The 25,133-nt window shown below is 40.3% G+C and overlaps 1 protein-coding gene across 1 annotated transcript in view; it reads left to right on the plus strand.

The window, feature by feature from the left end:
- The window catches only part of LOC150080917 (uncharacterized), a 408,289-nt gene that overhangs the window by 260,887 nt on the left and 122,269 nt on the right, over positions 1-25,133 (plus strand). The window contains exons 11-12 of the mRNA XM_090380855.1: positions 7,528-7,680; positions 19,500-19,758. Coding sequence (XP_090236981.1) covers positions 7,528-7,680; positions 19,500-19,758 — 412 coding nt within the window. The remainder of the gene's footprint in view (positions 1-7,527; positions 7,681-19,499; positions 19,759-25,133) is intronic.

Raw genomic sequence — 25,133 nt, forward strand, 5'->3', positions numbered from 1 at the left:
GATGTAGACATTTACAGAGAAGATAAAATATTATACACTAAAGTATATGACAAGCTCAAAGAATTTAGATTTAAAACAATTAGCCTGACCACTGGCATTCTAATATTTCAAAGAGAATACACAGGAATATCATTGTTTCACAAAGCTTTAGACGGATAAAAATATGTAATAATGCTAATAATATCATAGAATCGCTTATAAACTTGAGGTCTAAGCTTATTAATAATGTATTTCCAGCCAATTTTATCGTTGAACATCTTCACAAAGCCATTTTTATTGCCATTATTAAATGGCACAATAATAAAATAAATCCAAATTACATCGTAGCTAAAGTAGTCTCTACCCTTTGTCCACGTCGTGTCCTATATGGCCAGGCCATCCTTTCCTTTCCTTTCCGTGACGGTCACGGAAATAAGTATTTCAATTCTACTAGTTCAAATAATCAAATTCACTATAATCATGTACTGGTTCACAAAGATTGCTATTACAATTCTATAGTAGCTATTTAAAATCACATTAGTCATTTTGACTGCCTTTGGAGACACTGCCTTTAGAGAATATCACATATAGCTTATGCTCATTGAAAAAGTTGTACCTATATTTGTTCTATATAATATCGGTGTAGATACACCATAGTTGGGCACCTCCGTAGCCAGGTGGGAAGAAGCAGCAGTGCGTAGCACACGCTTCTTGATTAGACCGGGGTTCGAGCCTGTCACCACCAAATACGGAGGATGCGGAAAGGTCAGGGAACGACCACCGCATATCCCGGAGCGATATGGTCTTAGTTGCTAATGCTCCTAAACACCAAACAACAACACCATAGTTAACCCATAAATTTGAACTACGAATGTAGTGTCTCATATTGTGGGTGCCTTCAAAACGAGATAGCTGGTATGGCACTACTTCAAAAAAATAACGCTTCTCTAGTAGTGAAGACTACTGTTATTTATTTTCAGAGGATACCACCACCCAGACGGTCGTTTCGAAGCTATTGGGCTTCATCATCAGTGGGCGGGCAGGTACCCTGGTAATGCAACGTGCCATCACAGTTGCGAAGTTATTTCCAAATATGAGAGATCATATTGTGGAAATAACTGGTTATATAATCTATTATGAAATTTTGGAATAGATGTAAAAGGTATATCAGTTAAGATTAATGCCATCAATTGTAGATTGAACATTACATAAGTGCGTAATTTAATTATTATTGTAAGAGTATAATTGGTACTATATAGCTATTCAAAGTATATTAAAACATTGGCATAAAAGTACTCAGCGGGCCATAAGGCCAAAAGACTAAGATAACCCCTGTTGGTTTACATTGCTATACCCTAGAAATAAACATATAATTAGCAATAAAATAAAAATATATAAAATAGAATAAAATAAAATAATGATTATGCAGCTAATTATTGATAATCGGATACATTGAATGGCACTTTTTCGAGGATATATATATCCTCTTTTAGTCACATAAATGTTAAAATCTGAACACTATATATCCTATACCTTACTTAGATTCCCTTCTTTAATCTCAGAATTTCCAAACCTTAGTTCTTACGATGCCTTTTAGTCATATAAAGTTAACCTTTTCTCTCTCATAACTCTTTCTTTCTAATTAACACAGTTTCACCACTTTATTTTTTCTATTCTAATTAGTTATTTTACAACATTACCTAATTCACTGCTATCTCTGGGTGAGGTTAAGTCTGCCAGTCCTATTCGTACCTTTGTTTCTAAACAGAGTCAGTACTTGGGGACTTACTTTTTTCTTGACCTTTCCTTTCCTCTCCTCAGCCTCCAGTTGGTGATCCTTCGCTCCTGGTTTTTTTTTTTTTTTTCTATGCAGCTGTCTTCCTTAGTCTTGGCCTACTAGACCGCCAGGCGTTCTTCTCTGTAGACGCTCTTGGATTCATCTTTTTGAGAGGTCGATTCTGCATCCAGCTCTCATACTATTGGTTTTCTCATTCAGACGAGGCTCCCGCTTCCAAAACTTTCCTCTGGTCATCTTTCTCCATCCTGCAACTATTTTCACTTCTCCACACTTTCACCTCCAAAACAACAGTACTCCTACATAACTTGTTTTGCCAAACCCTTTCCTCCACTTTTCTCCATTAACCTCACTGAACTGCTCCGTAACTCCCCAGAACTCTCCGTCACGTCCTCTCTCCTCGCGTTTCTCCTTTTTGTTCCACCTCTCCCTTCTTGTTCTTGATCAATCATTTTGATCCTCTCCCTCTGCATTTCTTTTCTTATTCACTCCAGTCTCTACCCTTTGTCCACGTCGTGTCCTCTATGGCCAGGCCATCCTTTCCTTTCCGTGACGGTCACTTCTTTTAATCCCTTTGGTTCCGCGTTTTGCCAGAACCTGCCGTCCATCAGTTTAGAAACGCATTTCAGGGTGGGTATCTTTGTTCCTTCCCGAAGTTCAAGCTATCTGCCATTAGCAGGGTCACGGTTCTTTTCTCTCCTGAAGTACAGAACTTTTCTTTTGACAGAGGTATTTTCCCTCTGCTGGCGTTTCTCAACTAGCCTATTCCTTTTCCTATAGAGTACCGCTTTTTCTTAACTGCTGAACTTACCGTTTCTAAGGAACAATTCGGGGACGGCGTCTTTATTCCTCCCCCAACTCTCATACACCAGTCATTAACAGAATACTGCCCTTTTGCTATCTCCAGATCCATCCTCCAAGCTAATCTAGGAACCACTCCCTGGAGACTTCTCATCACAAGAAATGCACTCACGCTAGCACATTTTATCACAGGCCGAATTGATGCTCCATCTGTATTCTCGTTAATCTCTGGCCCAAAGAAGACGAGGTGAACGCCACGACGCTTGCCACCCTCTGCGGTTTACACTTACAAACATCGATTCCCTTAGCGGCATCTTTCCGGCCAACTGCCTCCAAATCTACAATAAACTGGGCATCAAGCCTGATAAGTTCTGTGAGGACAAGCTCTACAGAAATACGCCGTACTTATCTTATCTATATGTGAACCCCTGGCGCTCGTCGCCGTGATGGGATATTGTGCTGTAACTCTACTTCACAATAAAGATTTATTTATTTATTTAGAAATGAATGCCTCAAGAATTGCTACAAACTCTTGAACCTGTGACGATCACCTACACCTGATCTTTTTGCCTTCTGCATTATTTTTACTTCTGATGTTTATCGCTATAAACTTTGTTTTTATTTCAAATGTATGTAAGTTCAATTCTGTAAATATCTCAGGTCGAGCTTGCATGTACTCTTGTACATTGTACATCAATGTACTCTTGTACATTGATGTACAAGGTTCCTCGCGCCTCGGTATGTAAATCTCACACCCTCCTGGCACACTGCCGTCCCGTTTTCTTCACAGTATTTGCTATATCATCCAATGCTAGTATGAATAGTAGAGTCACTACCCTGTCTCAGTCCATTATAATTTCAAACCAGCTTGTTTTTCTAACCATTGTTTTCGCACAGCTCTCAAGTCCTCTGTATAAAGTATTAATATTCTCATTCTCTATCAACTACATTCCTTCTCCCTGTTTCCTTAACCCATACTTTCCCATACCTTTCTTTTCTCCAAGCTATCATATGCTTTTTGGTAATAATAATAATAATAATAATATGGAACAACTAATGACCACCCGGTCACCGTGTCAACCATTAGCATGATGCCAAAGAGCCTCCATGAGAACCTAGCAGCAATAGGCCTCCCATAGAGCTGCGATTCGGAACACCTATAGGAAGGTAGGACAGTTCCTCGGCCAACAGTAATAATAAAATAGTAACCGGATACAACCAACCACCCCATGCACTTCGTAGCAGTACCTGTCACTGGGCGAAAAATTCCCATAAAGGAGAAAAAGGTTTATAATAATAATAATTGGAACTTCGGAGTCTACCGACGAGCGTCAGATCAAAGGTAGGCTGACGGAGGTGACAAATTACTTTTAAGCAGAACTCGGCTGGAAGGAAAGGAGATGGTACTTTTCCTAAGGAAGAGTTCAGCGATACAAAGCAAAAGAGGAAGTGTGTGTGTGTGTGTGTGTGTGTGTGTGTGTGTGTGTGTGTGTGTGTGTGTGTGTGTGTGTGTGTGTGTGTGTGTGTGTGTGTGTGGAAAAGTAGTCTCTACCTGATACTGAATCCTTAGATAGAGGGAGATGGACTTTGCGATATGAGCCACTGCTCATATCGCAAAGAGAGAGAGAGAGAGAGAGAGAGGTGATATTAAATTGCTGTTGAAATCGGCTTCAAGTCAGCAAAATCAAGCTGTTTGAACTGGGTCTGTTATTGGCAAACTTAGTATATAAGTAGTGCGTGACAGAATCGAGCAACCAGAAAAAAATAGCACACCAGAGTGACTTTGAATATTAATTCAAAATAGCGGAGATGGGGTGTACCTGACCTGCTTCCCAGGGGCATAGTGTGGAAAAAGGTGGGCCCATGGTGCGGCTCAACGGCGAAAAGGTCAGATGAACAACGGTAGACAACACAACACAACACGCTACAATATCCATACACTTTTAAATTTCTGGCGTCTACAGTTGTCGTGTGATACTGAAAACTATTTCCGGGTATGCTACCCGGAAATAGGGGAACCCCTGGTGCTGTTACACCCTAAACACACTATACACTATAGTGGAGATTGGGTCTACGCGTGTAGCACAGTGCTACCGTCACCATCCTCTCCACACCAGGTGGAAAAAGTCCGGGTTCGAATCCCATCGATGACGCGAGGAACTTTAATGGGATTTTTTCACTCCGTTGCTGAGTTAGTCGGTCTCAGGCGTAGACAGCAACGTTTTTTTTTTTTTTTTTTTTTTTCTTCCCGGAAACGGGTTTTTTCGTCTAGCAAAACAGTCAGATCGACCTGAGAACACGCAATTTACAGACACAAATACAGGTTTATGTAATCAATTACATGTAACCCTAATATAATAATAATTCCTTATGTTACTGCTGAGCCTGCATCATCCCCAGGTGTTTGTAGGCCTCTCAATCTCTTTACCAGTTTGCAGCTGGTAGTTTCCGTTCACTAATTTTGCACCAGGGAAAATTAGTCAACCGAAACTGCCAACTGCAGACTGGTAAAAAGATCGAAGCCGTGACAGAGGGAGAGACCTACAAATACCTGGGGATGATGCAGGCTCAGCAGTTACAGTACAAGGAAATCAAGGCCTGCCTGACCGAAAAATACCATCAGAGACTCAGAAGCCTGCTGAAAGCAAAGCTGAACGGAAGAAACACAGTTAAAGCCATAAACACCTATGCAGTCCCAGTACTAACATATACTTTCGGAGTAATAGATTGGACTAACACCGAGCTGGAAGATATCATGACAAAGACAAGACAATGATGACCAAGGGCCACCAACACCACCCGAAATCAGCCGTGGAGAGACTGACGATTGCTCGGAAAGAAAGAGGAAGGGGACTGATTCACCTCATCGAACAACAGAAAACAGCGATTGCTAACCTGAAACACACAGCAGCACTCCACTAAGCCATAAGGAAAAGACAAACGGTATATCCCATTCAACCTAAGCAAGGAGTCCATCCCAATTAGGAGGCACAAACGAAGCTAGAAAGATAGACAAAGAACACACAATCATCTCCATCAAGAACACAGATAAAATGGCTTCCAATGCATGGCTAACGAGCGGGACGCTCTTCCCCGAGACTGAAAGATTCATGCTCGCCATCCAAGACCAGGTAATCAACACCAGAAACTATAGACAATACATCACCAAGGAGCTCGGAGTGAACGATGACACGTGTAGACGATGCCACGTGGCCTCAGAAACGATCCAAAACATCACTCCGGGATGCAAGGTGTCACCTAGACTGAGTACACTCGCAGACACGACCAGGTAGCCAGGATAATACATCAGAAGCTAGCAAGGAAATACCAGTTGATCAAACAAAAGTGTACCGTACTACAAGTACGAACCCCAGGCAGTACTAGAGATCCCAACCCACAAGCTGTACTGGGACCACACCATAATAACTGACAAGACAACTCCGCACAACAGACCGGGCTTAACCCTTGGTGACAAGGAGGAAAAGGCTACCTGTCGGATTGACAGAGCGGTACTCAACACTGACAACCTGCAGAAAACCCATGAGGAAAAAATCAGGAAGTACACGAACCTAAGACAGGAAATCAAAGAGATGTAGCATGTGCAACAAGTAATAACCATCCCAATCACCGTGTCAACCACCGGTATGGTGCCAAAGACCCTACATAACAGCCTAGCAGCAATAGGTCTCCCAGCGGACACCTACAAGGAACTCCAGAAAGTAGCATTCCTGAACACCTGCAGGATAGTCAGAGAGTTCCTGGACCAACAGTAACATCAGACATAACATCAACCACCCCGCGTACTTGGTAGAAATACCCGTCGCGAGGTGGAATTCCCAATCAGTGAGAAATAATAATAATAGCGGAGATGGAGGAAACCCCCTGGTGCTGTTAGATACTAAATACACAAATACCCAAATGTATTGCAAATCGACCAGAGAATGCAATTTACTGCACAAAATACGGGTTTATGTAATTAATTACGGGGGACCCTAATATAATAATTTAATTTGATACTCAAGTGTATTATGATCGGGAATTGCGTGTGGTCTCTGGTCGATTTGCCTCTTTTGCTAGACAAAAAATCCGCTTTTCAGGGGAAAACCCTTGCTGTCTACGCCTGAGACCGACTGAATCAGCCACGAAGTGACAAAAGCCCATAAAAGATTCTCGCGTCATTGGTAGGACTCCAACCCGGGCCTTTTCACTTGAGTGAGAAAGACTGCGACGATGCCACTGTGCTATCCGCGCAGACAGCAACGTGAACGGTAGAAACTATCGTGTCTGCGCGTGTTGCGCAGTGGCATCGTCACCGTCCTCCCCACACCGCATGGAAAAGGCCCGGGTTCGAATCTCGTCGAAGACGCGAGGAACTTTAGTGGGCTTTTTTTCATTAATGGCTGAGTTAGTCAGTCTCAGGCGTAGATAGCAAGGTTTTCCCCCCCAAAAACTGGGGTGTTTTCGTCCAGAAAATGGGCCAATCGACCAGGAGCACACGCAATTTACAAACATAATGCACAATGCACGAAAGATGAATTTAATTATTCGAATGGCCTAAAAATAATAGTTTGGTTTTTTGGTAGGAACTATCGTCTTTCAATAATTGCGATGTCATTGCGCATAAGTTCGGCACTCTCAGTGTTGGTAATGGAATATTCCAATCACAGACATGACTCCTAATTGACTATAATGTAATTAGCACTCTCCTGGCACTTTGCCGTCCGGGGGTGGTTTCCGTTTGTGGAATAAACAGACAATAATAATAATAATCAAGATATCATCTTGATAGTAGTTAGCCAGTCGTCACATATTTTCCGGGCTTATAATCCGTGTAGACTTAAAACTTTAGTATGTGAGGAGAATGTAATGCTGGTGACTTTTTTGTTGAAGCTGTATTTTAAATATTTCCTTGTGTCTTATGCTAGCAATACATCTAGAGTATTTTTGTATAGGCAGGCCACTGGTCTCTAGAAATGGTGCTATTACTTCAATTCCTTACTGCCTTGCCATTCAGTGGGAACGGTGGGAAAATAGTAGCGACCTCTATTGGGTATCTAAGCCCTGTCAAAGGCATGGACGATATGTATGCAAAAAACGGACGTTTGGTAAGTGACCTTCATCTCATCTCATTTCTTTGGGTAGTTCTAAGTTGCTTTAATTACTGGTTTAGTTACAAAGTTTGCGTGTGTTTCCTTATTGAAATTTTTAGCAGCTAAAGTGTTCAAGGCAGGTTTCCATATATTAATGTAGTACATCAACTTACATTGAGTAAGTTGGCCATCATTCTGGCACATTCCTGGGCGGAGGATCCAAAGCTCGAACGGATCTTTCCACAGCATCCCAAAGATGCTCCAAAAGGTTCATATCCGGAGGGAGGCCATTCCATAGTGGTAAAATCTGCGAAATGCTCTTCTCACCATGTTCTAGTCATCACAACTCTGTGGGAAAGCGCATTATCCTGCTGGAAGAGTCTATTGCCCTGTGGGTGCACGATTGACCATGAAGGGATGCAGATGGTCTGCATGGATGGACACGTAACCTGGACCGTTCAGAGATGCGTCTAGACGTACCAGTGGTCCTAACGTGTGCTAGTTGAACACGCACCAGACCTTTACCGACCGTCCACCTGCCTGAACAGTTCCTTGTTGACATGACGGGTGCATAGCTTCGTGCGGTTTCCGCCAGGTACGCACCCTCCCGTCCGCTCGAATTAACTGGAAACGGGACTCATCGGACCACGGCTCCATCTCCAATCATCCAAAGGCTAGTGCAATGTTCTTTCCCCCAGTTGAGACGTAGAGTCATGTGTCCTGGTGTTAGCAATAGCACTCTGGGGGTAGGGGGGCTCCTATTGCGGCTAATGATCGCCTGATGGTCCTTATTGGAGACGTTTCTGGCACCTCCCTCATTGAAGTCGGCGGTGATTTGTGCCACTGTCGCTATCCGGTTGGCTGAAACAATGCGAGACAGACGTCGACAGCCACGTTCATCCATTACCTTTCTCCTCCCATAATGAGATGTTATTCCGGAAATGGCGTATTCCCGATACACTGTTGATACTGTCGAACGGGGACAGTGCAATTTCTGTACCACCTCCACGATAGAGTGACCCATGCGTCTGGCACCCACTATCATCCCTCTCTTACAGCCAGTTAACTCACGACGTTTATCCATACTGACATCGAATTACCGTCTACGTGAATGCAGTGTACCTATATACCTGCCAAGCGGTGGGTTCGTCCACTAGCGAGAGGAGTGACAGTGTCGCGTTGCACAGGAACCAGGTATCCCATGAATTCTGTCCTTTCAGTGTACATTATACAGTTCAACAGCCTGAGAATACTTTTACGCTGAGAAAGCTTTGTATCCCCAACAACCACAACTGTGCCCTCACAGGTGGCAAGTCGTTTGTTTCTCCTCAGCCCCTAATAGGCGCTAATTTCATTCCCATAAATTTATTACTATTAATGTAGTTTATAAATCACAAAGATTAGTTTATAAATGTAAAAACATGAATACTGTCGGATTTTGTTTTATTTATTTATTTTTATTTTATTTTATTTTCTCTATTTTTATTTTATTTTATTTTCTCTATTTTTATTTTATTTTATTTTCTCTATTTTTATTTTATTTTATTTTCTCTATTTTTATTTACTTCTTGATTTTATTTTATTCTGCTTATTTTTACTAATTTATTTATTTACTACTTTTTTTATTCTATTTGTATTTTAAAATATGTTATTTTACTTATTTTTAAAATTTATTGATTATTATATTTTTAAATTACAATCTCACTCCCTCTTTTCTTTTCTGATTCTGCCATCCTGTGTTGGGTGGTATCTTTTTTATTACTACATTAATAGTAATAAATTTATGTGAATTTCATTCACATAAATTTATTACTATTAATGTAGTTTATAAATCACAAAGAATAGTTTGTAAATGTAAAAAATATGTATAAATAAAATACAAATACAATAAAAAGATATAAATATGTAATGATATACGTATCTATATACAATATTTATATTTCATTCATACGGTAGAATGAATTATATTTACAATAATTATTAAATTTTGAATAATTACATCACACTCTAAACGACAATATTAAAATTTTGAATAAAACCGAAGAAGTGCGTAGCATGACCAGCAAAAAAGAGCCACGGCAGTTTAGTCTGAAGGAGATGAACAGTGTGTAACGCTGTCCAAAGCATTCAATTTCCGTCCAGACCTCGCGGAGGTATGACGTATGTAGATAGACTTCTGGCTCTTCTTTTAAAACCTTATTTATAAACTCTAAAAAATAATTTAAATAAACTTTTATCTAAAGATAATTCTGGAAGAGAACCATCATTCAATACAAAAGTACTTCTTTCTAATTCAGATCTAATATCCAAGTAATTAAAACAATTGAGGGCAACGTGAAGACCAGTCTCCACCGCCTCGCACTCACACAGACCAGACGGAACCAAGCCAAACCGGTTCAGCCTGGACCTCCAGCCATGCCCCGTGAGGAGAAAGCACGCGTTCAAGCCAAACTGAAGCGGGGCCGCAACTTAAAATTTACTGTCGAGACAGAGGTCAGAAACACAAACGTCTCTCTCTCTGAAATTCTCAGAACAGTTCCATCTGTCTTGCCAGATATTCATGAGTTCATCATTTATTCTCCGCCTCTCAGTAGCCATCTGATGGGAATTGAACGCGGCCCCCACCACTGAGCACGACCGGACGCTCCAAATTTCAGTTGAAATGCTTCTTCTCAGACTTTAACTCAACCCAGATCTTATTACCAATAAGTCGGCAGGTAATTTACCCTAAATTACCCGTAAAGTATCAGTTGCCACTGCACGGAAATCCCTTGTCACACATAGAACAGCGAACCTCTGAGCCGAAAATAGATACTTTTTAATTATCACCTTCGTAACGCATTCAAACCAAGCTCCAAGGGCATACTTCAGAATGGGTAAAAAACAGATTCGTATAACATATTTAGGACATCCCCTTTATTCTCCATTTAACCCTGACCCTCCGGAGCTTGGCATATAAATGCTTAAGTTTTACTTTCAAATATTTTACGTGGTCTGTGAAAAAGAGACGCTCTTCCAGGTGCAACCCCAGGCACCGAGCATTAGAGATGTTCCTCAAATAAACACCTCCACTTTTAATAACTGGCAGCCTAGAACGGGTTAGCCTACCCTTCAATAACATGGCCACGGTTTTTTCTTTAAAATTGGAGAGCTTTTGAAGGACACTCCAAACTAACAACTTGCTTAAGGTTATACTACTTTTCTCCTTAATTTATTTCCTGGAGTCATCCGACACAACCAACACCAAGTCATCGGCGTAGGCGATGGCAGTAGCGTCATCCTCTAAAAATTCATCCATCACCATTGTCCATATGTAGGGGCCAAGTATGGATCCCTGGGGACAACCTCGTTGAACTTTATATGTTATTTGATCAAATTTTAAAGTATAAACAGAAATTTTATTTCATTTATTTAGTTACTTCTTTAAGTAGATCCACATAAATACTGTATATTGTGATCACTGCCACTTAGTGGTTCCTTTATCTGGATATTCTTAATGCACGAATGAACAAGACAAAAACAGACTAGTTTGTCTTGTTGCTTTCTAACATGCTGCTGCAGAAAACCGTCATCTGATAAATCTAGAGACTTGAGTGTAACCAATCTATAAGTTCCATTCAATATCTAGAACGTTGAAGTGCCCCATTATAAGATATATTCCGCTCTGCAGTCCCACTCTGCTTGGTGGTAAAAGTGTTCATTGTTTCATTTATGCTTAACACAGTCCTTCGGCCTATAGAAAACTTCTACTCATATTTTCTTTTCGCAGTGCTAATTTCACGCACCAAAGTTTCCCAACATTGCACTGGCCAGCCATATCATTTCAGTGTACTGTCTTAGATTCTATGCTCTTTTAACCAAAACCATTGCTCCTTTTCCTCCTGTGCTGCTGTGTCATTTGTGTACAGTATTCGGAGGTAGCACGGCGGGTAGCGTAGCGCTTATAACACCATCCTTCTCACACTGGATGTAAAAGCTCGGGTTAGAATGTCATCAATGACACAAGGACCTTTAGGACTTTTTTCACTCTGTTGTTAGTTGACTCAAGCAAGGATATTATGGTTTTTCTCCCCGGCAGCTCGGATATCGTCGGTTTGTGGCGAAACATGCAAACCGACCGGAGCACACACACACATGATGTACACGGGTAGATAAAGTAATTCTCGAGTGGCAGTAATATGACATGTTTTTTGCCTTCCTGTACATTCAACGTATTCAGATTCCGCATCACTTATGTCTGAGCGACACCATGTCATCCATATCTCCGCAATGTCTGCATTTGATGATTAGACCGATACTTGAAATTCATCAAATTTGTTTACTAACTCCTAAAATTAGTGTACTAGCAACTATAAATGCATCTGTTTTTGCTTTCAGTAACCCTAACACAGCCCACATATTTCTTCTTTCCATGAAGACCCTCAGCAGGCCTTTTAAGGTTTTTGCTGGTTTCCAGGCTGCTGCATGTTCCGCTAGAAGCAGTGCAAGAATCACTTTTACTTCTGCTTCAGGCTGCTGTTAATCTGCGAATATTAGTCTGTGTATTCTCCACACTAGGCTAACAGTTTTCTGACCCATCCAACACTGCCTCCATAGTATCTGCAAATATTTTTGCACTCTTTCTATTTAAGTGTATCCCACCCCTGTAAAAAACATCTCTACTGCATAGATCACGCTGAAAAAAATTCAACTCCATGAGCCTTGCACAGTCCTCTCCAGAGCCGAATTCTTTGACAAGGCTCTCGTCGTGTATCCCTTCCTATCGTATCTGGGCAGAATTGCAGACACTTTCAAATTAATTATAATTCGCGACTTTTTCTCGATGCTGCCCTGTACGTGTTAAGAAAGTCCTCAGATCTCCTGTGCTTAATGTATTTAGAACTAACGTGCACAGTATCATCTTTTGTTCTCTTCCTTCAAAGGGTATCAACCTTGTTCTTCAATCCCTCATAGAAGCCCATCATATTGCCCAATTTGCTCTTAATCTCATGCTCTTTATAAATTATTCATTTATTGCAAATAAAGCAAGCCCATCATAGCACTAGGCAAGGGGCATAAATTCAGTACAAAGGAGACAAATATAAAAACAAGTACATAGCATATTCTATATATACATTAACAACGAATATGAATTATAGTGATCAAAAATATATATTGCAGAACATCACATTTGGCTCTCGGATGCAGTTACTGGGTTGCAGGCAGGCAGCTGTTTGTATTTCTCATATTTTGATTGGAAATGAGACTCCTTTAGGCTTCAGAGTTGAGCAACCTCTTACAATCAATGTTGTGATAATTTATGATATGAAGGGATGCATTGGGGAACATCCTGTCCATTTGTTTGAGTCTGGAGAGTTTGGATTCGAATTGTTGTTGGTTTCTTGAATTTCCTCTGCTGTTGGAGCTATTATATTGGCTAAGTTTGGTGAATCGGTTGCAGAGGTAATTAACTTTGCAAGAAGCATGGCTCCAGACTCGTTGATCATCTGTTGCAGAGGCTTTGTTTTTAAGTTTTTATAAAGCTGTTGCCTGTATATTGTATGTGGAAAACGAAGTTTACTGTTCAGCCATATAAGAACCCAACTCTAGGGCAAAGAATTTCTTCACGGTTTCTTGAGGAGCACCAGACCAGATTTCGGAGGCATAAGACAGAATGGGAAAAATGCATCTCTGATGACTGTTTTTGACTGTTTTTCTATCTTGAATCGCCGCTGTTTCTTGCTTGATCAGCCATTTTGCTTTTTCAATTTTTTAGCAACATATACATGTGAGAATTAAAGGAAACATTTTTGTCAAAAACAACTCCTAGGTCTTTGTGTGCATATACATTTGGAATTGAAACATCTGCAATATTAATTTCTATGTGGTTTGGTTGTTTCAATTAACTTATTCCGTTGTAAGGAATAAGTTAATTCAGCAGATTTGTTTGCATTTATAGTCAGATTGAGATTCTTTAGATACTTGATGATTCCGCACATCCGTAAATTCGCATCATGGCTAACCTTGCAAATGTCATCACAGGATTTGGAAATAATAAACAACTTTAAGTCATCGGCATAAACCATCAGATTTGGATTTTCTTGTAGAATTGGTTGTAGAGATGCTGGAAATATAGTACTGGAAAGAACGCCTCCTTGAGGAATGCCTGTTGTGGTTGTAATTGTGACGAGAATATTATCGGTATTAGTGAGGAAGATGAGATTTCTGTGATTTAGGCTGTACTGTAGACAGGATATAACCATTGTGTCAATGAGGAAATGCTTTTTTAGTATTTCAATGGCTTTCTTGTGATCAATGTTATCGAAAGCACCTTTATGTCTAAGTAAAAGACATCGCATTGTGCTTTTACCTGAAACGCAATTTGGATGCGCACAGTGATGTCAGCTAGGCTTGTTTTTGTGGAGCGCCCTCTAGGACCAAAATGCATATTGACAGGTGCATTTGCGAAGATGGCAGCATGATTTTATCAATAATTTTAGCGATTATTGATTATTAGTTATTACTACTAGACTGTTTCAGAATCAGGGTAATTCTAAAAGTCTTCCATAGTCTTGGAGGGAATGGCTGTAAAATGCACCTGGAAGTAATATGAACTAAAGAATCAATGAGGAATGCACTGGACATTTTAATAATAAAACTAGAGATGCTGTCAGGGCCTTCACTACGATCAATTCGTAATTGGTTAATAATTTTCTGAACTGTATTCTTGTTTATAAGTTGGTTGATTAGCAGGGCTTGACTAGAAAGCGTTTCATGTTGCACGCGATTTGTGCGTTTATAAGAATTGAAAATTTTAAATCTGCTTTGCATATCTTCAGTGCAGAGGTAAAAATTGCATGTTTCCATATTGAATTTTATCCATTCAAAAGTCTGGTCATGCTGCAAAGTAGCTCTTGTTTTTGAAGAAAGTGTTCTTTTATTATGCTTGAGCCTGAACGTTAAATAATTTTTGTACGCCTGAATTTTTTGAGCTGAAACAATGCTCTTCTCTTTTTATACTTTATGTATGTTGATGAAGTGCCGTACTTCTTCCACTACCTGTGGCATTTTTGTTTCCTTTAAAAGTATGGTTTTAGATGGGATTTGAACCACGGTTTTAATTGAAAAGAACCTTACGAGTTTGGATGCCGACTCTGTTTTTAATTGATTCAACCATTTTATTAGTAGAAACGTGGCGTCCTGAATATATATTTTTGAGATACTCCCACGGGTAATATTTCAAGAGTTGTAAAAACTTTTCTTTCTGAAGGAATTTAACTGATGATATTCTTCTGGTGATTTCCAGAGGGGGACGAGGATTTACACAGCAAATTGCTGTTTGCAGTTGTATACTTTTGTGGTCAGATCTAAGTGTAATGTTGCTGCTATGTTTTTCTTGAAGTTGAAGATTAGAGCACACAAGATCAAGCGCTTGATTACCTCTTGTAACAGGGACGTTGATATTTTTAGCACCTAGAACTAATAAGGAGTCGGACAGCAACTTCATTTTTCATTTGTAAATTATATTTGGGCAGGGGGAGATTAAAGTCGCCCATTATAATTATGTTAGATTGAGACTTATGAACAGTGGTGATCCAGGTTATTACTTCATTAATAATATCATCAGTAGGTATAGGCGGAATATAAATATTATATATTTGAAGCAGTGAAACTTTAACTTGGATCACAAGAGAAATTCCTTCAAAGTTGTAGGAACAGGAGTTGTAGGTGTTAATAACTTTAATGTTGGATTTTAAAATAATTGCTGACCCTTCACTTCTTCGATTAATCCTATATGTCATGTATGGCGTATAGTTGAGATTTTTATGCAGTAGAAAAACATCCTGAATAGGTTCCTGCATACATATTTCAACTAAACAAATTATGTCATGAGTTTCTTCAACCAAAAGTGCTATAAGCGTAGACAGTTTATTTTTTACAGTTCTTACATTCTGAAGAAAAATGTTGAGATTAACATAAGTATTAGAAGGATGTTCGCAAGTATTAGGAGGAAGGATAAATGATGGATATGTTGCGAACCTGGACTTGTATTCTCTAGCTATGCACAGTTCAACAGATTGAGAGTTAGACGTTAACTTCTCACTAGAGTTGTTGTCAGAACCTAGAATAGTTCCATAAAATGGCGTGACGAGTAGACCATTCGGCCAGATATTAGGATTAATGAGAATGCACACAAAGGAATCCTCTTTGGGTGTATCATCGGGCTACAGGTAGTTTTGCAAAAGTGCAATATGCAGCGCGCGCACACACACACACACACGCACACACACACACACACGCACACACGCGCTCACACACACACACACACACACACACACACACACACACACACACACACACACACACACACACACACACACACACACACACACACACACACACACAAAGGAAGCATTAGACAGATTATTAGAGGGGATGGAGAGATGAGGTATATATATATATATATATTTTTTTTTTTTCCTTTTTTGGCTGATGATGTCTAAGTTGCTTCTTTGCATCATTTGTACATAACTACAACATTAGGGACATCTTTCTGAGTTTGGACAGCGTGAGGACTGGTTGTTGCAATTCAGTTGGAGAGCATATTTAAAGAGACATGCTAAATCCTTCTTAAAGGGACATTTCCATTACATCAAGAATCTCAGTGCTCTTATTATAGTGCACATTATCCTAGTGCATTTTGGATTAGAACACGACTCTCACATCTGAAATGGACCCTCCAGACTTATGCTGATACTATTAAAATGGTGCAGGATTTGTGAAGCATATCTGTTTCAGAACTGGCCTGGTGTATCATAGGTTTGGACACAACCAACAGTGCTCAATACACAAACTGGTAGATCGTACTCATTACCTTGACACCTTCTTTTACTGGGAAACCTGATATAATGGCATTTCAGGTTGTGCCTGATGAAGCTGTTTGCCAAAGGAAGAACTCACTGTGCCACTCATTGAGGGCCAGAACAAGATTGACATCGTTCTTTAACTTATCCTGAACCATATCAGAGCTAATATCCTCTAGAATGAATAGGAGGATGAGGAGAGAAGTCCTCTAGAGAGGATACAACCTTTCGCACTCTCTTCGGGCTCTTCGTCACAATCTCTATGAGCTGTATGGAAGCTTTTGCTTTGATGATATTACTCGAGTATGCCTTCTAGTAGACAGTAATTATTACAAGCGTATCATTTAATTCGCGGAATAGCAGCGCCAACATACAACCACTCAAGTTTCGACTAACTGCTGGTAGATGGCTGGAGAGTGCGAAAGTGTATGTCTAAGAATACGTTAATACTGTTGCAAGTCCAGATATATTATCTGATAGTTGCAAAGTGGTGTTTAGTTATATGCTGTAAGTGTAAACCTTACAACCGTTTTGTGGAATGCACAATGAAAGATCTGAAGAGAGAGAAACGTCTTGTTGTACACTGTTGTTTTCGACATGGTATGAATGCGACAGAGACTGAATTGAGACTTCAAGAAATTTCATTTGAGTAAACTTTGCTCCAAGAGATGCCTACTTGGTTCAATCAGCCCGTATGTATCAAAATCTCATTCTGTTCTAACTTCTAAAAATGTATTAGTAGATTCAAAAAGGCCTGACTTAGCCGAGTCAGGCCTTTTTGAACTGGTCAGGAGCGTGAGTGCAGTAGCACGCGCTCTTTGAGTGCGTCGGGATTCAAGCCGTGACTGCTAAATACGATTAACGTTTGTATCCGTGATTTATTGTAAACTCTACAGACCTGGTGGTCGCGCCGGAGTATAAACAAGAACAAATGCACTAACACACCTTAATCGAAACGAAACAGCAATGAACCACCAGTCAGCTCAATGAAACTCAATAATATTGAGAGCTTGGCCATTTGGCCTCGTGGCGGGGACGGGCACTTCACAACCCTACCACGAAGAGGTAGGCCTCTACTGTCTAATGTCACTCTTATTTGAAAACATGTCTAATATACTTTTATAAGAAACCAAATGCCTTTGGTCTCTAAAAATTCACAGTGTCCTCATGCAGAAAGAGAATGTGTCGCTCTAGCTGAGTACGGTTGGTTGGTTGGGTTTTATTGGCGCATCAGCAACTAAGGCTATAATGCGCCAAAACCTTGTCATAAAAAAAGTAAAAACTGCTGAGTACGCAGGTCGACTGGGAGAAACATTATAAGTTTACGGAGGCAAATGTGTGAAGAAAACTACAATTTTCAAATAGCACAGGTTGAAGTTGTGCAGAGAAATGCTAACGGTTTGCTAGAAACGCAGAAGAATTTCTTACTCTCATAGTAACTGATAACTTAAGGCTGCAGCTCATAAAACGGTTAACAATTGCAGCACGTAACTTAAAGCCACTTTTGCAAATGCCGGACGTGTTAGAACTTGCAGCTGTATCAGCGTATTCTTGGACATACACACACTCTCATGCCATCAACAGACCGGTGGCTGAAACTTGAATGGTTGTACGGCGGCGCTGCCATTTCGCCAATTAAATGGTCAGCCCGTGTACATAGCGTGACTACGTTCTTTTCATTAATTTAATCTGCTGCATCATGTCAGATCGATTTTTTCCCCATTCTTATCTTCATTCACTTGTTTTTAGTTCACTTATGTTAAAATATTTTTTTCTCACGTCATCTCTGTGCCTGTTTCGCTCTTGGTGTTCCTTACATCTATTATATGATTGCTCTAGTATTAATTAGAGTTACCATGGTTTACTTATATACAGCTTAAATAAATAAATAAAATGCTTCTGATGTCATTCATTTTACTGGGACAGTGTGTCATATTTATTTGATATATGCTAATTATCTCAACGATTAAAAACTACTCAGACGTTTCATCTCCCTCAAGGCAAAACAAAAAACAGTCAGGAAAGATGTATTTTCGTTGTTTGTGTTATGAGAGAAACCGAACGAGTACAAAGCTTTATTATAACTGAACTTCACACCATAGGATAAAGCACATAATTAAAACAAAATGAACAAACGTTTATTTTCATTAAATTCTCGACAAGGATTCTTACTACTGTTTCTTTAGAATTGTATAAGAAATAGATGCCGTACATAATGGATGCAGTGTTTTAAGTCTTCCGTATTTTTTTAAAGAAGTACAATCTGTATAACGACTGTAATAGAAGAAAATCCTGAAGTTCAATCAAAGGACTTTGATGCTGATTCTGAAGAGCGTAGATTGGAACCGACACAGCCAAGACATCGTCAGTGGTGTCTTTGGGCTAGGAGTTTTGCTGGTTTTATCTGAACGTTATCTTCTGATACAAAAATGCGAGGCAAGGTTTACTCGTTAACTTTACGCCATTGATCAAAGGAAAAGAAGCCAATCAGTAGTATACATCTGTTCCCAAGCGATCGGCATTTTAGTCGCAATAGCGTAGTGTCACTCACATAATTATATGAGTGACAGATATTATCGCACTTATTATCTGGAAACACTTATTGCTTAATTTTGTGCAGTAGTGAAGCTTGGAATCAACGATCTTCTGAACTTCATTCCGGCATATTACAACTAGGCTACACATTTCTTTACTTTGTTTAGAAATTGAGTTTACATTTTAATAATTATTTGTTGAAAACTCGGTATTAAATTTTTAAAAACAGTAAATTTGAGGAATATCATCAATGATATAAGATTTTTATAGTGAATAGTTTAATTATAATAGTAAAGCTCAATAAAAATCGAAATTAATAACAGTAATAATTTTTTTTTCTGATGATTAAGCTTAATGAGTGAATAGGGCTAACTGTGTTGACTGTAGCATAAAACAATCACCTTTCTATTCTAACAAATCAGTATTCTTTTAAACTTCATTCTTTCCTCTCTCCAGACGTTCCAGATGACTTAAACGCCACGCGCACTGCAGCCACAGGCATTTTAACATCCGCCAACTTTCCACATCAATATCCCGATGATCTAAACTATACTGCAAGGATCGTAGGTCCCTCGTCGTCTCGCATACTCGTCACCTTCCAACATCTCAACTTGGAGTGGCAGGAGGAATGCTTGTACGATTACCTGATGCTCCAGAGCGACGTCACTATGCCAGGCACCAGACTCTGCGGCTACCATGACGACGAGCTGCATAGGTGGGTGATACAGGTGAATTGCCTGAAATAGCATCGCTCAACAAATTTACTATCATGTGTGAGCAATAATTTCATTTCATAACCTAAACTTCATCTTTAAGGAGTTCATCCAGTTTAGTAACAAGTAATGTTATGCCAGTTCCCCCAAGTTTTGCAAATTTAATATATCATTCAGTATTCAAATTACATAACATGTTGCCGGTAATCACGTATTTTACATTCTTTCAAATGAATTCATTAAAGTGGAATTCTTGGATAACGTATTCAAAATTTTAAACGTTTACAGAGGTTAAATTTAATTTTATAGAAAGTTGATCTTATTTATCACAGTAGTTAGAGAGAGAGAGAGAGATCATATCAAATTCCTTTGTTTAATGAACAAAGTACAGTGAAGTAATCCTAATTGAGATTGATGTTTTAGAAAGAGTTTCAATTACCCCAAAAATTACGGCATGGTATTCACTTGAGTTCAATCACAGATTTATGATTAAACAATATCCACAAGCAATAGAAGCGGTCAGTCTCAACAATAGATAGAGTAATACTCCAAAAAGAGCAATTTTTTTCCACAGATCGAAAGACAAATTATCCACATGCCACCGAGAACAAAGAACTGCCATTCTAATATGATCCTGCCGATTAAATCGATAACATAGTTAGATTCTCGAAGTCTAGTCAACATGAACAATATTTACTTATATTTTACTTACCGAGTTTGTTGTTCTCGCCATTTGGCTTTATCCATTTGTGTCAGCATGCAATACTTTATACATGTTAATTCCCTACGCCAGGATCAAAAACATTCTGCATATTACCGTCATGTATCTCAGTTCATACCTACCTACTTCATTCGCTGCCCTGCATATTCAGTGCCATTCTCGCTCGGCAGACCTTCTTCTCCGTTGAATGAAACAGTTATTCCCTTGCCAAAAAAGTCAAGCTCCAACCTTTCCGAAATATGTCAGGCTTATTGCCCGAGAGCTCTTGGAGAATATCCTCCCCCCCCCCCCCGTTCTAACGCAGTATCTCGTTTCGGAGGTGCCAATTTTCATTTTGCACTTATCAATATCCACTGTTACCAATCTGCTTACTGTACAAACGTCTTTTCCACCCCTTGACGGGTACCGCTGCAAAGTTCATGGGGTGGTTGGTTGTGTCCGGTTATTATTATGTAATTGTTGTTGATCTAGAAACTCTGACTATCCTACAGGTGTTCAGGATCCCGGCTTTCTGAAGTTCCATGTAAGTGTTCCTGAGAGCCCTTATTACTGCTTACCGTTTACGGTGATCAAGATGATCATTACTTGTTTCATATGCCACATTTCTTTGACCTTAGGTCTTTGTATTACCTGATCATTTCCTCGTAGGTTTTCTGGAGGTTGCTTGTGTTGAGCACCGCTATGTTGACCCATTCCTCCTTGTTGACGAGTCTTATGTCTGGTCTGTTGTAGGGGATCATCGTCTTATCCGTTATTACGGCGCAGTCTCAGTACATTTGTGGGTTGGGGTGTCTAGTACGACCTGGGATTCGTATTTGTAATACGGTAAACTTTCTTTGATCAGCCGGTATTTTTGCGCCAGCTTCTGGTGTATTATACTGGCCTGGTCGTGTCTATGAGTATACTCCATCTGGGTGATCACACTGCATTCTACGGTGATGTGCTGGATTCTTTCTGGTGCCAGGTGGCATTGTCGACGTGTGCCACCTTCTTCTCGTTTTTCTGTCTTCTTTCTTTCGACTGGGTGGATAGGATCTCATCGTTGAGGTTAAGGCCTGTGTTTTCCTGGAAGTTATCCCGTTATCCCAGAAGTTTTAAATCACCTTCTTCTGTTGCTCAGTGAGGTCTCTCAAATCCCCCCCCCCCTTTTTTCTAGACTATTGTCTTTTGATTGCCGACTTCGAGTGATTTTGTCAGCTATTGGCCATCATTATCCTGATCGATCTCATAATTTCCTCCAGCTCGAGGAGTATATTATTAATGGGACTGCGTAAGTATTTATGGCTCTGACTATGTTCCCGCCATTCAGCTGTATTTTTAGCAGGCTGCTGTCTCTGCTAGTATTTCTCGTTCTAACTGTTGAGCCTGCATCGTCCCCAGATATTTCTTTGTTTCTTCCTATGTCATGGCTTCAATCTCTTCACCGGTCTTCAGCTAGTAGTTTCGCCAGACTGGATTTCCCTGATGCAATCCATGCGTCTCGCATTTGTTATTATTGGATTTTTTAGGATCATCGGCAACTAAAGCCATGTTACTCCGTGTATATTGTCTGTAAATTGCGTGAGTTCTGAGGTCGATTTTCTGTTTGCTGGACGAAAAATCCGTGTTTCCGGGAGAAAAAACCATGCTGTCCTCTCCTGAGACTGACTAACTCAGCCATGTTGTGTAAAAGGCCCATATAAATTCCTCCCGTCATCGACGTCATTCGAACTGAGGTCTTTTCACCCGGTATGGGGAGGACAGCGATCCTACCAACTGTGCTTCCCACGAGGGCGCTTGCATTTGTCTAGATTAAATGAAATTCTGATGTCAGTGCTGAACTCTTCGGTGATCCGGAGAGAGCTTTTGGAGTTGTTTCCCAGTTGCTGCGCAGAGCATAATGTCGCCAATTACACTCCCGCCTAAAAGTTTGGAATCACGGCGTATGACTACAGTTGTTATTATTATTATTATTTTTTTTTTTTTGTTATGACAATGTATGGTTTAATAAAAAAACACCCAAAGTATTTTAAGATTTTTTTTATCAAACTTTGAAAATTTACAGCAAAGGAATATTGAAATGGTTAATATTAACCACTTTACTGATTTTTCATCCAAATATTCTCCACCAGATTCTATGACTGACTTACATAGAATTGGGATGCTTGCGATTAACTTTATAATACTGTCTTGACTATTGCAAGCGATCTACAAGGTTCCCCAATATTTTTTTAAGATGGGCAGATTTTCACGGACTTGACTGTCTAGATCCCATAACAGCTCTATTAAGTTTAAGTCAGGCTATTGGAGTGGCCACACCATAATTTGCTATGCCCCTCCTGTTGTTTAGTTGCTAGCAAGTCTATGCACAGCTTACAGCTGTGTTTCGAATCATTGTCTTGTTGTAATATGAAATTCCTTCCACAAAGTCGAAGTCCAGAATATACTCGTAGCTTTCTTTCTTAAAATTCCTTTAATTCTGGCAATGTCATCCACTGCAGAAAAACAGAAGCAGCCCTCAGATCATGATGGAATACCACCGCGCTTGACTGTAAGAACTAAACCTCCTCAACTTAACCACCTAAAGCAGCAGTTCCTTTCTACCGCAGACCTCCGCCTTCTCAGCGGATGCCCAACTCGTGGGTCCAACCAACTTGACCTAATCCTGGCTTCCGCACCCTGCACCATGATCCACTCATGATCCACTCCTATTTGAACTCCCGACCAATCGTCATCCTCTTAATCGGCCAACCAAAGCTATGTCCCACTTCAGCCCAACATTTCTGGACATATCTAGATGCATCGAGGCAGCCTCGCTTATCCCTTGACCGATCCTCGAGTCATGCGATGCCGAGCTAGCTGTCGCCCTGCTTACCAAATGGATTATCTCTGTGACAACCTTGCGGCCACAAGAAAGGTCACAATCACTCCACACTCTAAAGCATGGTAGTCTCATGACCTGAAGAAGCTCTTCGACCTTAAGCAACTTCTGCACAAATTCTGGAAGCAGTCTCAGAGTGATACGGACAAAAGACAAAATTGTCTACTCGAGAGCTCGAGCAGAGTTTACCGCCAGGAATCCAAAGCGGTCAAATCGTACCTTTACAGGACCATACGCACGGAGAGAGTTCCATATAAGGATACTCCTTCACCACGTTTACCGGCATTGTCAACCAAGATGATCTGCTCCAGTTACCAACATCTGACGCCGACTTTGACCCGCCATTATATTAATATCAAGACAACAGCTGATTACTGCCATAAACTCACTGCTAGCAACTGCTACTACTGGACCTGATGGAATCCCTAAATCCTTGCATCCTACAAGCTCTATTACATATTTTTAACTCAGTGCTCTCACACCGCTGCTTCCCATACCAATGGAAGGAATACCTAGTCAAGCCAAGGCCAAAAATTCGAACTCCATCACAGGTGATTCAGGCGATTATTAACTTTATAATAATGTCTTGACTAACATTATTGCAAGCGATCTTCAAGGTTCCCCTAAATTTTTTTTAAGATGGGCAGATTTTCACGGACTTGACTGTCTAGATGATTCCATCACAGACCGATCCCTTCCTCGTTAATCTTTTATTTGTTTTAATTTCTGGAGAGTATCTTATGGAAGTGTTCTATGTATCAAACACATCCTGCCTGTTGAAGCTGTTAGAAACACACAAATTCACTATGCACTTTCACACAGATCAACTTGTGACCAATCTTCTAGAAACTACCAATAGGATCATCACAGCCTTTGAGAATAGAGAAGAACTAGTATCCACCTAGTAGACATCGAATCTGCGTTCAATGCCGTGCACGTCCCATATCTCCTAAAGCTACTAGAGAACCACAATCAGATAGGTGGTGACATCTTAGCTTTCCTGACATCTCTACTGCATAACCGTATATTGAAACTGTCTGCAGATAACACCCAATACAGTGAAGTAATCTCGGTTGGAGTCCCACAAGGGGCAGTACTGTCCGGCCTCCTTTTGACCGCCCTCATTGCTCCACTGGTAACCCAAGAGCCAAATACCCTAATATATGCTGACGACCTAAAGATACTCAAGCCAATTAAAGCAAACCAAGACCCTCACCAAATCTCGGAAGAACTAACATCCACTCTCGCAGTAATATCTAACTACTTCAAGCAATTCGGTCTACGCATAAATCCAGAAAAATCAGAAACCATGGTTTTCTCGCTAAAACAAACCCAACAAAAATCTATCCAGCCCTCAATGGAGCTTCTGTCCCACTTGTTCAAAATCGTACTGACCTAGGAATCAGATTCGACTCAAAGCTTCTGTTCAGCCAACATGTAGACATGCTTGTCGCAAAAGCCGCTAGAATAAAATGGCTCTGCAAGCAGCATCTTCAACATGTACCAGACAAATCCACCATTGTCAGATACATTTCAACAATTGTTTATTCCCCACTTCTCTATGCTGCAGAGATCTGGGCATCCGCATCTCCCTCTACCACTAAACCAGTGTTCTCCTTCGAATATTGGCTCCTGAAATGGGCTTGCCACAAGCTCAGCCTCCCTCCCCAGCTCCGAACCACCGCTATGGCCAACACACTCGACATCCCAAGGCTCACTTGGCTCATTGATGAAAGAAGAATCGCCATTACAGTCAAGCTCATGACTGGTCTCATCTCTTCTCCCTCCTTCTGGGA

This window comes from Mastigoproctus giganteus, chromosome 9 (assembly GCF_048544385.1).
Source record: "Mastigoproctus giganteus isolate SK-2022 chromosome 9, ASM4854438v1, whole genome shotgun sequence".
NCBI lineage: Eukaryota > Metazoa > Arthropoda > Arachnida > Uropygi > Thelyphonidae > Mastigoproctus > Mastigoproctus giganteus.